Genomic DNA, 15,171 nt, shown 5'->3' with positions numbered 1-15,171 from the left:
ATCACAACCACAACATTCTGCCACCATCACCACTGTGTATTTCCAAAACATTTTCACCACCCAGAGCAGAAACTCTAACCTCCCAACCCCTCCAGTGACCTCATGGCTATTTTCTGTCTCTACAAAGCTGCCTGTTCTAGGTTCTTCAGTGGTTACTCTTATGAGGCTATAATACAGTGTCAAAATGAAATTGTGTGTGTAGATTCGTGCCTCTTTTTTTTGTTTTTTAAAGATTTATTATTTAATTATTTTATTTATGTTTGGATGCATCGGGTCTTAGTTGCGGCATGCGGGCTGTTCGTTGTGGTGTGCTGGCTTCTCTCTAGTTGTGGCATGCGGGTTTTCTCTTCTCTAGCTGTGGCACACAGGCTCCAGGGTGCACGGGCTCTGTAGTTTGCGGCACGCGGGTTCTAGTTGAGGCGCGCGAGCTCAGTAGTTGTGGCGCACGGGCTTAGCTGCCCTGCGGCGTGTGGGATCTTAGTTCCCTGACCAGGGGTCGAACCCACGTTCCCCGCATTGTAAGGCGGATTCTTTACCACTGGACCACCAGGGAAGTCCTTCCATGCCTCTTTATCCCTTGTGTAGATTCGTGTAACCAATATCACAGTCAAAATAGAGAATAGCTTCATCACCACAGAGTTCTCCCTCCTGCTCTGCCCTCTCCTGCCCGTCCTTAACCCCAGGCAACCACTAGTCTGTTCTTCACCTCTATAATTTTGTCATCTCAGGAACGTTATCTAAATGGAATGTTTTGAGATTGGCTTTTTTCACTCAGCGTAATTATCTGGAGATTCATCCAGGTTGTTGCGTTAATAATTTATTTTTATTGCTGAGAAGTATTCCATGGTGTGGATGTGCCACAGATTGGCCAGCCATTCACCTGTTGAGGACCTTTGTGTCATCGCCAGTTTGGGGCTGTTACAAATAAAGCTGCTGTAAACAGTGGTGCATAGTATGGTTTCGTGTGGACATAAGTCCTCATTTCTCTGGGATAAATGCCCAGCAGTATGATTGCTGAGTCCTGCTTTTCAAGAAGTTGCCAAACTGCTTTCCAGCATCTGGACCATTTTACATTCCCGCCAGCATCGTACACAGATCCAGCTGCTCCACATCTCCAGCATCTGGTGGCGTCCCTTTTTAAATCTGAGCCATTCTTAATTTACACTTCCCTAATGGATGGTGTGTGGAGCATCTTCTCATGTGCTCGTTTGCCATCTTCATCTTCTCTTGGGTGAAATGTCTGTTTTGTTTCTTTTGCCTGTTTTCTAAGGCTAAATTTTTATAATTTTACATTTACATGTATGATCTGCTTTGAGTTTTGTCTTTGCCATAACTTTTTTTTTTAATCAGCAAATATATCTGTCTTTTCTGAGTGTTCTAAGTTAATTATTTTTCTAAATTACCTTCTGATATATTTATAGTTTTATTTTCTACATTACAATCTTCATCTGAAAATTACTCTCATAAATGATGTGAGGAAGGGTTCCGGCTTTGTTTTCTATCTACCTACGCTGTGCTCAGCACTGTTCCTAAGTTCTTTAGCTATAACGATTCATTTAATCCTCACAGCAGTCCTGTGAGGTGTCATAGCATTATTATCCACATTTCATAGATTGGAAACTGAGGCTTAGAGAACACAGGTAACTTGTTTAACGTCACACAGTCAGGAAGTGGAAAAAAATATGTATTTATGTTTGCTATATATATATTTGGTATTTTAACATCTATAGTGGAAATCCCATTCTAGCTTTTTGTACATTTAATTGGGTTGTGTGATTTTTTTTATTAATTTGTAGAACTTCTTTATATATTTTGGAGACAAGCCATTTTTAGTTACATGTATTTCAAATATGTTCTCCCACTCTGTGGCCTGACTTTTTACTCTCTTAATGGTATATTTTCATTAATATATTTCCTAATTTTAAAAGTTATACATTAATACGTATTAATAAATATATTAGTGTTTTCCTTTACGATTAGCGGGGATTTGGACCTGTTTAAACTCTTGCCCTACTTTCTCACGTTTGTATGTTGGTGGTTTTTTTTGGCTGCACCGCGTGGCTTGCGGAATCTTAGTTCCCCAGCCAGGGATCGAACCTGAGTCCTCGGCAGTAAAAGCGCAGAGTCCTAACCACTGGACTGCCAGGGAATTCCCGTGTCTGTATTTTTTAAAGCATTTATTGCTTCTGTAATTCGAAACATAGAAACACCAGTAGATGCAGACTACTACGGGCCTCAGTCCTTGTTGTAGCAGGTACAGTTCCTTTTATAAAAACGTCAAGTTTTTCAGTTATCTGGACCTGGCACTGCTGGCCCTCCTTGGCCTAGGAAAGAGCGGCCCACTCAGCAGCCCTGTGACAAGAGCCCCTGCACAGGTTAGGGGCTGTGGGAAAGGTGTGGGAGACCAGTTTTAACCACAAAGCCATTGAGCAAAATGTGTAAAGTCAGAGGCTGAAAATACAGGAAAGAGATCGCTGCCCAGGCAGCCCAGCAGCAGGACACAGAAAGCTAGAACAGGCCCGCCACAAAAGCCGTCCTAGTAAGTGCGCACGTGGGCTCCACGTGTGGTTGGGTCAGTGCCCTTTGAGGTCACGGCAGTTCAGAAGAAGGCCGAGGCCCCGAGACCCCGTGCTTCACAGACAAGGTGAATCTCCTGGTGACTTTTAGGTTGAAAGGTCCAGAGAACACTGCCCCTTTACTGCTTCTCGGATAAAGCAGACGGGGCCTCTTCATTAATTTTTCTCCTTTCCAGCCTAAAGGTAGCAAAGCTCCAACCGACTCCTGGTTTCACCTGCATCAAATGACTGCAAGCTCCCCCCCACACACCTGCGACCACCCAGACCCTCCCCTCTCCCCGGCCCACCCCTTAGTCTCCCCCTCCCCTCCTGAGCACCGTGGCTGAGTGCCTGAGCAGGGCCACGCCCGTGCGGCAGGTTCCCTCTCTGGGCAGACAGGCCCTCCCGCACCGAGAACGCTGCTCTACCACGTGCTGACCCGAGCCCAGACCCTGTCCCATCCCAGACCCCACCAGTCCCCCAGCTCCTGCCTCACACATGCAGCTGGCCACCAGCAGGTTCGTGACACACCAGCCAGACCCCCCCCCCCGCCCACATCAGGGGCCCCCAAAGGTGAAAGTGAGCTGGCCGTGGCCTCTGGACTTTATTCGGGCCCTGGGCCTTGGCTGGGGTGAATAGCCGGCTGGAGAGCCATGTCCTGACTCCATGCTGGAGGGAAAAGGGGGAGGCAGGGTCAGGCCAGGGTCACCAGCCAGCTCAGCTGTAGCTGTCAGGGTCCGTGTCATCTGGCAGAAAGTAGCGTTGCAGGGCAGGCTGCAGGAGCTGCGGGGGCAGCGGATGGGCCGGCCTGGGCCAGTCTGGGGGGAAAGGCTGCAGTTCCACCCGGGGCAGTGGCAGCTTCAGCATCCGGACGGCACCATCCAGGGTGCGGCCCGCCCAGAGCCGGGACAGCATTCGGCCTGGGGGCCAGCAGTATAGTGAGGCCTTGGGGTGGGGTCAGTGCTCCGCGGGAACTGGGCTGGGGTGGGGTAGAGGTCAGGTCCGATTTCTACCCCTGTCCCTACTCACCCCTCAGTTTCATTGGAGACCTCTGGACCTTGGCCTCCTGAAGCCGGAGGATGGAGTAGTGCCTGGAGGATAAGGAAGCGGGTTTGGCTAAGCCCACGCCTCAGCTGTTCCACACAGGCTCTGCCCCAACCTCTTCCAGGGACCCGTGGCGTGCTCACCGGGGTTCCCGGGGCTGTGGCACCACCATGCTGGGCGTCCGTGGGGGCGGGCGAGGGGGCGGGGTCTTGGGCTCCTCCTGCAGGGGGTCCTGCTGCCGAGCCCCACGCTGCTCGCAGAAGAAGTTGAGTGCGTTGATGGGCCCCAGGTCCAGCAGTTTTGACTGTGACCAGGTCGTCTGCTCCAGAGACAGTGGCTCATCAGGCAGTGCAGCTGGCGCGGAGGATCCCAAGTGGGCCTCAGGCAAGGGGCAGAAGTGCGTCAGTGTCCCAGACAGTGCACGTTGGGTCCGCCCAAAGCGCATCTGTGCAAGCGTCTGCTGGGCCTGCAACTCCAGGGCGGCCAAGTCCGGCTCTCCGGGTGAGACCACCGGTGAGGGCGTCCGGGAGACGCTTGAGGGCATCACAGAGATATGAACAGTTGCCCCAGAGACCATGGAAATCTGCGACAGGGTCTCCTTCGAAGGAGGGTGAAGTGCTGAGGTCTCTGTGACCTCGGGCAGCATCTCTGACGACTTGGCTACAGATGGCGGCACAGTTTCCATCTGCTGGGGAGTTGGCCAGTGGAGGCTGGAGAGGTGCTGCCCATGGCTCCAAGCCTGAGACCCCACCCCAGACTCCCTCCTGGGGAGACGCAGGAAGATCCCGGGAGATGGGGGAGGGGTGAGGGATGGGGGAGGATGGAAGAGGCGCAGAGCCAGAGCGGGGCAAGGAGCCCGCTGGCCTCACCTGGCTCTCCCCTCTGCACTTGGGAAAAGCCTGGGGAGAAGGCGAGAGGCTCTGCGGGCAGGTGGCCCGCCCCCGCCCCGCCCCGCCCCCACTCCCGCCCCCGCCCAGACCTTCAGCTGCCCGACCATCTCCTCCAGCTTCTGGCAGCAGCGCTTGCGCAGTGCGGCCTTGGAGGCGCGCTCCGGGCCCTGGACCCAGGTCATCATCTCCTTGAACAGGAGGCCGTGCGGGTCCTGAAGGCCGAGTCCTTCCAGCAGCTTCCTGAGGTCCGGCCTGGGACAGGTGTACAGGCGTGGGAGGCTTCTGGGCGGCCTCCCTGGCAGCAGCGGGGAGGAGGGAGGGAAGGGAGCGGAACTCACCAGCAGGAGGCTGGCGAGTAAAGGACGTAGCACAGGAGCTCCAGCACCACCTCGCGGGACTCCAGGGAGCAGGCCAGGAGCAGCTGCAGCGCCAGCATCACAAACTGCTTCTGCATCCTGTCCTGAGCGCAGGGGGAGCGACACTGGGGCCCGAGGCCTGGGGCGGGGCGGGGCGGGGCGGGTCTCGGGACTAGGGGCTCACCTGGAGGCTGGGGGGCTGGTCCAGGTTGAGCAAGCGCACGAGGATGCCGCGCAGCCGGCTACAGAGGTCTCTGCTGACGTCGGGCAGCAGCCGCAGCAGCGCGTGCAGGATGTGCACGCGGTCTGCCCAAGAGGCCTCGTCCAGCAGGTCCATGAACAGCGAGGCCAGGCCCTCCACCGTGCCCGCCTCGGGGTACGCCTGCAGGGATCTGGTGCTGAGGCCTGGCCCCCTGCGCCGCACCCGGGCGCTCCAGCCTCCCCCTCCCGTACCTGAGCCCGTGCCTCCCAAACTCCCCCGAACCTGCAGAGTGAAGATGGGGAAGAGCTTTTTGAACCAGTTCTGGCCGACGAAAAAAAGCAGGAACCTAGGCAGATGCCCGCAGCGCTCTTCCCAGAGCGAGTGCCCGTAGTGGAACTGGGGGCAGTGAAGACAGGTCTCGGCCCTGGCGGTGTCCTCGCGGGAGCCCATGGGCTTCGGGATGCGACCCTCGGGGCTCTAGGGGCAGCGGCAGCAGCTGCAGACCCTGCCCGCCTCAGGCAGCTCCTGCGCCGCTGCCCAGCCCAGCCCCGGACGCCCACCTGAGCTTCCTGCTCCGGCAGCTGGTCGGAGAGCTGCGTGTGGCGGCGCTGCGAGTCCGAGGCCCAGTCCAGACCCTGCTCGCCCTCCTCCTCCCCCTCCCCTCCCAACAACTGGGTCAGCTTCTCCTGCCGCGGCAGCCACGGGTCGTCCCGGCTCCCTCCAGGCTGCGAAGTGGAGAGCGAGGCGTGGCCACGGGCGCGGCAGGGATCCGGCCCCGCCCGCCGCAGACCCCGCCCCGCCTCGCCCCGCCCCTTGCCTTGCTCTCGCAGCGGCGCGGGCCCGGGGCTCCGAGGCCGCTGACCTCCACAGGCAGCCACATCTGCTGCAGCACCACCGAGTTGGGCACGCAGCCCGGGAAGCGGATGGGCCGCCGCCAGTACTGCAGGTGGAGCACAGCGGGGCAGGTTGAGGGCCTGGACTCCACCTGCCCCAGAGACCACGCTGGCAGGGCACCCCCGCCACCAGCCCAGCTCTGCCCGCCTGACGTCCAAGAGCTGAGTGGGGCTCACACGCCCTGCCCACGACACACAGACAGGAAGAGAGAATCTCTAGAAATCAGGCCGAAGGGCAGGCAGTGAGTGTGGCATCAGCTGTGGTAACTGAGGACGGAGATCTGGGTAACAGCCGGCCTTTGGGGAGCCCTGACACCCACATGGTCTCCACAGGACTCAGCCCCCGGTCCTGGAGCAGAGACGCTGATAAGAAGGGGGCAGTAGGAGGGACTCCCTCGGCGGTCCACTGGTTAGGACTCCGTGCTTTCACTGCTGGGCCGGGGTTCAATCCCTGGTCGGGGAACTAAGATTCCACGAGGCACGCAGCGTGGCCAAAAAATAAAAAAAAAAAAAGAAGGGGGCAACGGGAGCTCGAGGGGGTGCTACTGGGGGCTTGGGCAGATGGAGCGGCAGCTGGGAGGACCCGTTACCCACCTGGGAAGGCAAGAGCGCCAGATGTGTGGGGAGAAGGGGCTCGGCCTGTCTGGGCATCTGGCGGGGGAGATAGTGGGAAGGCCGGCTCCCACCGACTCTGCTCCCCTCAAGGGAGGGGACTCTGGTCTCGCGGACAAAGTGCACAGAGGCCCCAGCCCCCCGACCCTCGCGCTAGGGAGTGGCTGCAGGAGCGACCGCTGGCAGAGGCTCTGGCTTCGCCTGGCTCCAGCTCCGAAGTCCCTGGCCCTCTGGCAGCCAGTTCCCGGAGTGAGGAGTTAGGGCACACGGAGAGCAGCGGCGGCAAAGCGGGCCCGGGGTGAGGGGTGCAGGTGGGCCTGGCCCTCGGGTCAGAGCTGGGCACAAAGGCTTACAGCAAAGGGGACATGGGGTACATAAGGAGGGCCCCCCGGGGAGGGAAGGGCCTCAGGACAGCGAGGGGTCTCACCTCATAGGGCTGAACAGCGGCAGGGAAGAAGCCCCTGGGGTTGGAGAGATGCTCCTGGGGCCGCCTCTTCAGCAGCAGGGGGATCTGGGGATGGGACAGGGATCAGAGCCGAGTTTGGACTCCAGTGTCCCTGCAGTTCTGCCTTCGGGCAGCAGCCTCCACCCACCTGGGCCCCTCACCCTGCGCTGCAGGTGGGAGGACAGTGGATCCGGGGCCACAGGCTTCTCCCCGTGGAGCCGCTCCAACTGCAGCTGCAGTTGCAGACTAAGGCCCAGTTCATGGCTCGGGGAGGAGCGGGCCAGCAGCTGGGGTGGAAGGAGTCGTCAGGGGGTGGGGTGGGGACCATGAGGTGAAGGCAGAGGGGTGGGAGTGGTGGTAAGCCTCACCTGGGGTGCTCTGCTGTGCAACCTCCGGTGGGTGGTGGGGGGAGGCAAGGGGACTTGGGGTGGTCGGGCAAAGCGCTGGCCCAGGGTCCCAAGATCCTGTGGTGGCGAGGCTTCAACGCCCCCGAGATCGGGGACGTCTCTGGGCAGGGCGCACATGTCCCAGGTCTGTCTCTCCACTGTGAGGGTCACGGTGCTCCACTGCTGGGACTCTCCTCCGGAATACCTGCCCTGGCAGGGAGGGCAGGGCAGACGGGCAGTGTCAGAGGCTCCGGGTGAAGGGAGGGACTGGGGAGGCCCCACACTCACCAGCAGACCAGGGCCATAAATCAGACGGAGGTAGTTATCAAAGGCCTCCTGGCACTGCTGCCAGGAGGGTGAGGGCCGGGCTGCAGGGCCCACCAGCCCCAGTTTCAGCTGCTGAAGGTCTTGGTCCCGGGCAATGAAGGCTTCCAAGTCCTGGGGTGAGGGTCAGGGGTCAGCGCATTCTTCCTTGAGCCTTGCTGCGTGCCCCTAGACAAGCACAGGGATCCCAGGCCTGGCCCAGGGACTGAAGGGGAAGGGCCTGAGCCGGGGTCGGGGGGCAGTGCTGGGCCACTGAGGTGGAGAAGGGGTCAGGAGCCACCCCACCTTCTCCAACACTGGCTGCTGAGGCGTGGCCGTCGGGCAGTGGATGAAAGACGAGGCTGCGCTGCAGACAGGGAAGGACACAGGTGGGACACTGGGTGGCATTACCAGTGGGATAGGGCAGAGGCTGGGCCAGGGACCCAGGGGTGGTGGGCAGGCCCCTGGCGGAGAACCACAAACAGCCAGGAGTGGGAAGGCCGGCACTGGGACGGGCTTGCGGTGGGTGGCCAAGGGGCCTGGGAGCCCTGGGGTGTCAGGTTGGGAGCACTCGGCCAGGCCCTGACCCAGGGGAGCCAGGTCGGGGCCTCCGGGACGGCTCGGTTGGGCCTGCCGGCAGACCTGAGGCTGGCCACCCCGCGCAGGCTGGCGAGCCTCTGCAGCTGGGCTGAGGTCAGCGACTCCTGGCTGGTCAGCGGCAGTGGAGGGTCATCCACCACATCAGGGACATCCTGGCACAGCTTCTGAGCGGGGAAAGGAGCCTGGAGCCCTGGCCTCGGTGGCTGGTCGCCCACAGCAGCCCCACCCTGCCTACCTGTGCTCAGTGCGCACCTTAATCAGGTAAGATGTGGGCAGGTAGAGCCTGTGGGCCACCAGGCAGAGGCAGGAGCCCAGGGCCAGCACCAGGTCCCCACTGTTACTGCAGAAGCTCAGGGCCTGAGGGGCACCGTTCAGCTGCAGGAGCCTGGAGGGTTGTTCAGACCGACAGTCTGGCCCTGCTCCTTGGAACAGAACACGGAGGCAGCAGCAGAGGCAAGCCCCCAACCCTCTCCCACCCCCAGCCCACCGCAGCAGGCGGTTCTCCGCGGTCCAGATGCGGATGGTGCCGTCCAGGCTGGAGCAGGCGTACAGCTTGAGTGTGGGACAGCAGCACAGGCCTGGGGGGCCAGGACTCAGGGTCAGGGGCCAGAGCCATCTGGCGGCCTGGACTTCACCTCTGCCCTGCCCGCTCACCGGTGATGTGGTCCGTGGGGTCGTCCTGGGGCCGGTGATCAAAGCGAGGGCTGTTGCCCAGGCCAAACTGCACCAAGCCATAGGTGGCGCTGTTCAGGTCCTCGAAGCCCACGGTGATGCGATTCCCGAGGGCGCAGAGCACCAGCGCCGGGCGGCAGCAGGAGAAGGTGCGCACGAGGCTCAGGCTCTCCTCGGCATACGGGAAGACGCGCCACATCTTCACGGTCAAGTCTCCCCCTGTGGGGACGGGAGCCACAGTGGGGCCTTTGGGGAGGGAAGGGCTTCCCAGGCCGGCCGTGGAGGGAGGAGAGGTACCCACCGGAGGACACGATGCTGTTCCAGGTGGACGCAATGGCGGTGACGGGGCCTGGGCCGTGCGCCTCCGTACGGAAGACCGTCTTCGAGGAGCGCAACTCAAGTACGGACAGGGTGCCATCAGTGTGCCCCACCACGAGCAGGTACCTATGGGTGACCACAGCCTGTTGGTGTGGACCCGGCCGCCTTGCCCAACCCTGGCTGGCTCCGGCACCCACCGGTTCTTGTCCTTCCAGGCCCCGGCCACATCACTGCGGCACAGCTCGCCCTTGTACTGGCGCACTATCTCCCAGGCGGCAAACGCGCTCCCGGGGTCCGTGAGGTGGCTGTAGAGGTGCAGGCAGCAAGGCCGGGGCGCCGGGGGCGGCGGCGGCCACAGGCGGTGCAGCACGCGCATGGGGCAGCGTGCTGCGTTGGCACACAGCAGGTGCCCGGCGCGCGTCATCAGCCACAGCACCTCGCGGGGCAGGCAGTAGGCCACGGCGGCCGCGCAGTCCTCAGGCTCCAGCAGAAGCGCGCTCACGGTGCGTCCGCTGGAGACCGACACCAGGTAGACCGAGCCGTCGGCGCAGGCGCACACGAGGCGCGTGGGCAGCTGCGCTTGCGGGGCCATGGGCGAGGGCAGCGCCGGCGCCACCTGCAGGTGGAGCACCGGCGCCGACAGCTGGGCCAATGGCGAGTAGAGCTCCCGCACGCGCCACAGCTCCACGCTGCGGGCGCGCAAGGCGAGCAAGGGCCAGCCGGGGCCGGCGGGAGCCAGCAGATGCCTCACGGTCTCCGACGGCACGCTCGGGCGCCGGCGGCTCGGCGCCACCTCACCCACCTGCGCCGCTGCCTGCAGGTCCCACGTGCGCAGCGTCCCGTCTTGAGAAGCCGACAGCACAAGGGCCGTGTTCGGGAGCACGGCCACCGCAGTCACCGGGCCTGCGGGAGGGGCTCGGGTCACTCCTGAGCACCAGGGACTGAGGGAAGGGGAGTCGTCGGTCAGGGTCATGACCAGGGCGGAGAAGCTTGGCCAGAAGCCCGTGGAGATCCTGTGCCCGGAGCTCTCAAAGGCAGGGCTGTGCCCAGGGTGAGGGGAGACCAGGCCTCAATAGCCACACACGGCGCACCTGTGTGTCCCACGAACACCATCCGGATCTGCCAGTCAGCCTCCCACACCTTCACCGTGCTGTCCCGGGAAGCTGTCACCATGGCCCCCACCTCTCTACAGTACACCAGGTCGGAGATGGTGCTGAGGGGGGAGAGGGAGGCCCGTGGACTCAGGACTGCTGTGTGTGTGTGTGTGTGTGTGCGCGCGTGCGCACGCGCCGGCACCCCTACCACGACCGGATTTGTGTCGCGGACTCACCTCATGATTTCCCCCTCTCCCACCAGCCCCTGGGCCCCTCCTCACGTTTTGTGCAGATCCCGACGCACATCTGTGACAGCCCAGGTGTGCAGATCAAAGGTGAGCACGGCTGAGCCGTAGGCTGCGCAGCAGCGTGGGACGTGAGGGGGATGCTGAGGCCCGAGAGCCAGACGCGCAAGCGCACCCGAGAGGTTTGGCGGCAGCCATAGAGGGGACCCATGGGGAACCAGGCAGCGACCCCCTGCACGGAACTTCCAGAGCACCAGGCTTCTGCCCGCCTCCGCCACCAGCAGCAGCCCGGCGTCGGGCACCGGCAGGCAGCAGACTGGCTCGTGGCCCGGCACCCTGCGCTCCACTGGCTTACTCTGCCACAGCAGGCTGAGGTCGGACCTTAGGATGGCCAACCCCGCTGGGCCCCAGCCCACAAAGCGGCCCACAGTGCCCAGCTCGCCCGGCACTGCCACCAGCCCTGTAAGCGCGACCGGAGCTAGCAGCTTCTCTTGTGCCCAGCCATCCTGTCTGCGCAGGTGCAGGCGGCCGGCACCGTCCAGCACCACGAAGCGTCTGCCCATGGGGTCCTGTGCCACCGAGCACAGCCCGGCTGCCACCTCCAGGCGGCGCAGCAGCTCCAGCCCGTGCGTCAAGCGCGCCACGTGCAGCTCGGCTCTCTTTTCCTGCGGACCGGGACCAGCAAGCCTGCCGTAAACTTGGCGGGGGCCAGGGGTTGGGGGGCGGGGGTGTAGGCGGCACCCACCTAGGGGAGCCAAGAGGATCTGGGCTGGGGTCCTGCAGGGGACCCCTAGGGGAAGGGCTGGGCCGGAAAGAGGCCTTGAGACGGATGCCATGGGCAAGCCGCACCTTTTCCACCAAAGTCTGGAGGCCTGTACGCAGGAGCAGCCACAGCTGGCGGGCACGGGCGCTCGGGGTCACATTCCGCCACCGAGAGTTGCTGGTAAAAAGCCGTGGGGCCGCCTCCTTAAACGATGAGTCTGCGAACCGGCAGCGGAAGCCCTGTCGGTGTGGCCTTTGGGCCCCTAACCCTGGAGGTCGTGGGCAGCCAAGGCCCCTCCTGAGGGCCCTGCCAGGTTAGGGGACTGCCCGGGGAGTGCTGCATTCCCAGAGGACAGAACCAGAGCTTGAGTGAGGCCTGCGGCCAAGCCGGCCATCTGGGGGTCGAGGCCAGGACACCTCACCATCCTCTTCGTTGAGCAGTCCCGGGTCCGGGACGTCGTAGATGTCGGCATCATACAGGTCCAGGTCTGGAATCAGGTGGTCGCCTTCTATGGTAAAGGGGTTGCTTGCGTCCCACACTTCTGGCTCCATTTCAGGAGCCGCGGGGTCCAGGCGGCTCAACAGCCCTCTAGGACCGTTGCTAGGATACCGGACGCAGCAGGCCCCGCCCTCGACGCAGGCCCCGCCCCCACGCCTCATGAGCCTCCGTGCGCACTGAGTCACAGAAACTTTTATTGGAAGCAAACCAGCTGCAGCAAAGTGACACTCAGTGCACGCTGCCCGATGGGCAAGGTGGGGAGTACAAGTGGGCGGATGACCCCTGGGGACCGCCTGCTGGGTCTCCGGCCCTTTGGGCTGGAGTGTGCAGGTCCAGGCCTGACCCTGCACAAAATACAAAAATAAACTCTGTGGTCCAGCTGTCCCTGCCCGTGTCAGTTCGTTTGGGCGGGGCAGTGGCTCTTCCCACCAGGCCCTGTGCCGTTGCTGTCCAGTCCAGCCACAGCGTGGGCAGCGGGAGCCTGTGGGGCTGAGGGGACATCCACAGGCTACAGCCAAAGGGCTAGGCAGGTGTGGCCTGGAGTGGCGCTGGTGCTGTGGTAGCGCCAGGATCTGGCCAGCAGCTGTGGAGGCCCTGCGGCCCCTCAGGTGGGCAGGTCCAGGCACTGTTTGAAGCTGGGTGAAGCGAGGGCCTCTGTTCCTCCTCTTCACATACAGATCACCGGAACCCTGGGCAACGGGCGGCACACAGTGAGTTCTGAGGAGCCCACACTCAGGAGACCAGGCAGAGGGGGCCCCACCCTGCCCTGCACACCCCAGGCTGAAGGGAGGGAGGCCACTGCAACCGTCACGCACCTGTCCTCTTCCATGGTGCTGGTCTCCTCGTGGCCGCCCTCGCGGCCTCCACCTCCACTCTCCTCCTCCTCCTCTCCCCCGAGCTCCATGTCCAGCTCATTGCCTGCCTCCGACGGAGTGTAGGTGGATCCACTGGGGGTGGGGGGACCAGTCTTAAAACCGCCTACCCCCAGCCTGCTGCTAACCCCAGGGAGGGTGTCTGGGGAGGACAAAGTTAGGAATGGGGTGGGCCAGGCTGGGGAAACGGTGTGTGAGCCAAACAGGGAGGTAAAGGAAGGGAGGTGGACAGGTGCTGGCCAACCTGATAGAGCGGCAGCTGAAGAACACGATCCGTTTCAGCCGCTTGTTGTAGAAGAAGTAGTTGAAGGACCAGAGGCTGCCATCTTCCCCGAAGGGATCTGAGTCCAGGTCTGGGTTGTAGCTGGGGCGTGTGGGGCGAGATGTGGTGTTAGGTCCCAAGTGCCACCCGCCCAGGACCCACCTGCAGGGACGCCAGCTCACCTGTAGATGTCGCACTCAGCCAAGCAGATCTCCTCATCCACCGCGTTCCACAGCTGCGGCTTCAGGGCCTTGAAGTCCTCCCGAACAGCGGAGAACAGGCTGCAGTTGACTGCGTTCACCACCTAGGATGGTCACAGTCAGGGCTGACGAGGACCCAGGGCAGCAGGCGTGAACCGGGCCGAGCCCCAGTGAGTTAGGGAGGATGCCAAGGATGGCTGTGGGCCTACAGGTCCCTTCCCCGACCCGACCCTCACCCAGCTGAGGCTGGGCTCCCGGCTGAACTCGTGGCTCCGGGCTCTGCTGAAGTCGTAGTCCGGCCGGAAGGACTCGTTGAGCGTGGCGATCAGGTAGAAGAGGGTCTTGCGGCTGCACTTGTCGCTGAGGGGGCCCTCATCCTCGCCACCCTGGCTCTTACTCAGTCTGCACAGAGAGAAGCGTCAGCCTGGCACTGCCCCGCTTGCCAGTGCACAGTGGGCAGGCCCTGCCCGGCTCACCTGCTGGGGCTGAGGCCCGAGGTCTGGGGTGGGGACAGCGCCTCCAGCACATGTGGCTGGCCCTCCTGGCAGAACTGCTTGAACATGTGCTTGTCATCACCTGCCATCTTACACGAGTAGCTCTCAATCCTAGAGACGCAGGCACAACCATGAAGCACGCCACCCCCGCAGGCTCAACCCAGAGACAGGGCAGAGTGACCTCTGAGACGCCAGCCCCAGAGCCCCGGCCTCACCTGCCAATGATGTGGGCATCTCCCGTCTCCACGGTCAGCTGCGAGTTGATGGCCTCGAAGCTGGAGTTCTCCAACAGCTTCATGTCCTCGGGGAGGAGGTCCTGTGCTCCAAAGGGCTACTGCTGCCTGAGGATGCAGGTCAGTCCATGGGTGTCTGGCCCTTGGGGCTCCACCTTCAGCCCTCCTCCCAGTAAGTGGCGCCGCTGTAAACAACTTGGGTCCCTCCTGCAGCCTGCTCCCAGGCCTTCAGCACTGGCGGGAGAGGTGATGAGAGCGGCACGTCCAGGCCCCAGATCAGCCACACCTCTTGCACCTCACAGGAGTTCTTGGGCCAGGCTGGGGGACCCACCGGGGATCCTGCTAACCCCGGGGCTGCTGGGTTAGTCTCTCCCTTAACAGCCCCCATCCCGACACAAGAGCCCTACCCACCAAGGGGGGCCCTGCGAGCCCGCGAAGGGACGTGACTCCTGCGGTGCCCCTCCGGCCGGGATCCTCAGCCCGGGTAAGAACCGCACCCAATTAGGAACCAGATCACCTGGGGCTCGGCCCTGCCGTCACCTGGACGCGGCGCTCTTTCCTGTTCTACAGGCTGCTTTCTAGTGAGCTCCTCCGTTTTTCTCCGAAAGTACGACAGGGAGCGGAGGGAGGCCCGCGGCCCCCGGAGGGCCTGTCAGCCGGGCAGCTAGGGCGCTACAGCGTCTGCCGGGTCTAAGGGGAACCCCAGCCAAGCCGCGCGAACTACAAGTCCCAGGAAGCCGTGCGCCTTGGGAGGCGCGCGTGCGCTCCAGCGCGAAGCCTGCTGGGGGCTGTAGTTCTGGAGGGCCCGAGTCGGCGCCGGGCACAGGGCGTACCCCTACCTGCTTACTCTGCGCTCAATCGGGCCGGACCGGACCAGGCAGGGTCAGGTCGATTGGCGTCGGTGCGGGTGAGAAGGCGGTGCGGGCCCCGGGTAGCGCGGACGCCTCAGGACCGGAGTGCGGCGCCGCGGCCTCCGCTCGGGCCGCACTGTATCCGGGGAAAGAAGCTCCGCAGCGACGTCCCGTTACTCCCGGCCCCGCCGGCCCATCCGAGCTGCCACCGCGACATAGCCTCGCCCGTGCACGGCGCCCGACTATCGCGACCGACCTGCCCGCCGACCGCCACAGAAGGCCCGAGCAAGCGAGCGAACGACCTCTACCTCCCCGGGCCGGACAACAACAAGCGTCCGCCAGGCCCGGCCCCACGCGTCTGAATGGCCCGCTCCAGACGCCGG

The 15,171-nt window shown here is 62.6% G+C and overlaps 2 protein-coding genes across 3 annotated transcripts; both read right to left on the bottom strand.

Annotated features, from left to right (window-relative positions):
- Positions 1–3,272: 3,272 nt before the first annotated feature.
- Positions 3,273–12,037, bottom strand: WDR97 (WD repeat domain 97; the record flags this gene model as incomplete). The annotated part of the gene is made up of 24 exons (XM_082858471.1): positions 3,273–3,475; positions 3,585–3,646; positions 3,743–4,284; positions 4,579–4,741; positions 4,828–4,949; positions 5,030–5,227; positions 5,330–5,524; positions 5,608–5,772; positions 5,865–5,987; positions 6,980–7,063; positions 7,159–7,284; positions 7,366–7,593; positions 7,672–7,821; positions 7,993–8,053; positions 8,329–8,450; positions 8,539–8,671; positions 8,774–8,864; positions 8,941–9,177; positions 9,260–9,402; positions 9,474–10,179; positions 10,368–10,489; positions 10,652–11,280; positions 11,465–11,595; positions 11,800–12,037. The coding sequence occupies 24 exons, from the start codon at positions 12,035–12,037 to the stop codon at positions 3,273–3,275; spliced, it is 4,974 nt and encodes a 1,657-aa protein (XP_082714597.1).
- Positions 12,038–12,050: 13 nt separating this feature from the next.
- Positions 12,051–15,109, bottom strand: MAF1 (MAF1 homolog, negative regulator of RNA polymerase III). 2 transcript variants are annotated; one of them, XM_082858667.1, is made up of 8 exons: positions 14,777–15,109; positions 13,920–14,045; positions 13,687–13,815; positions 13,447–13,612; positions 13,193–13,314; positions 12,993–13,112; positions 12,692–12,823; positions 12,051–12,565 (listed from the first exon to the last, which is right to left on the bottom strand). In XM_082858667.1, the coding sequence occupies exons 2-8, from the start codon at positions 14,000–14,002 to the stop codon at positions 12,544–12,546; spliced, it is 774 nt and encodes a 257-aa protein (XP_082714793.1). In that variant the 5' UTR covers positions 14,003–14,045; positions 14,777–15,109; the 3' UTR covers positions 12,051–12,543. The 2 variants fall into 2 exon arrangements, with proteins under 2 accessions (XP_082714793.1, XP_082714794.1); XM_082858668.1 differs by having other exon boundaries at positions 14,785–15,109.
- Between the last annotated feature and the right edge of the window lie 62 nt (positions 15,110–15,171).

Source organism: Leucopleurus acutus (assembly GCF_964270905.1).
Source record: "Leucopleurus acutus genome assembly, chromosome: 17".
In the NCBI taxonomy this organism is placed as follows: Eukaryota; Metazoa; Chordata; class Mammalia; order Artiodactyla; family Delphinidae; genus Leucopleurus; species Leucopleurus acutus.
Note: the sequence above shows the minus strand (reverse complement) of the source record. Positions and strands in the feature narration are given on the sequence as shown.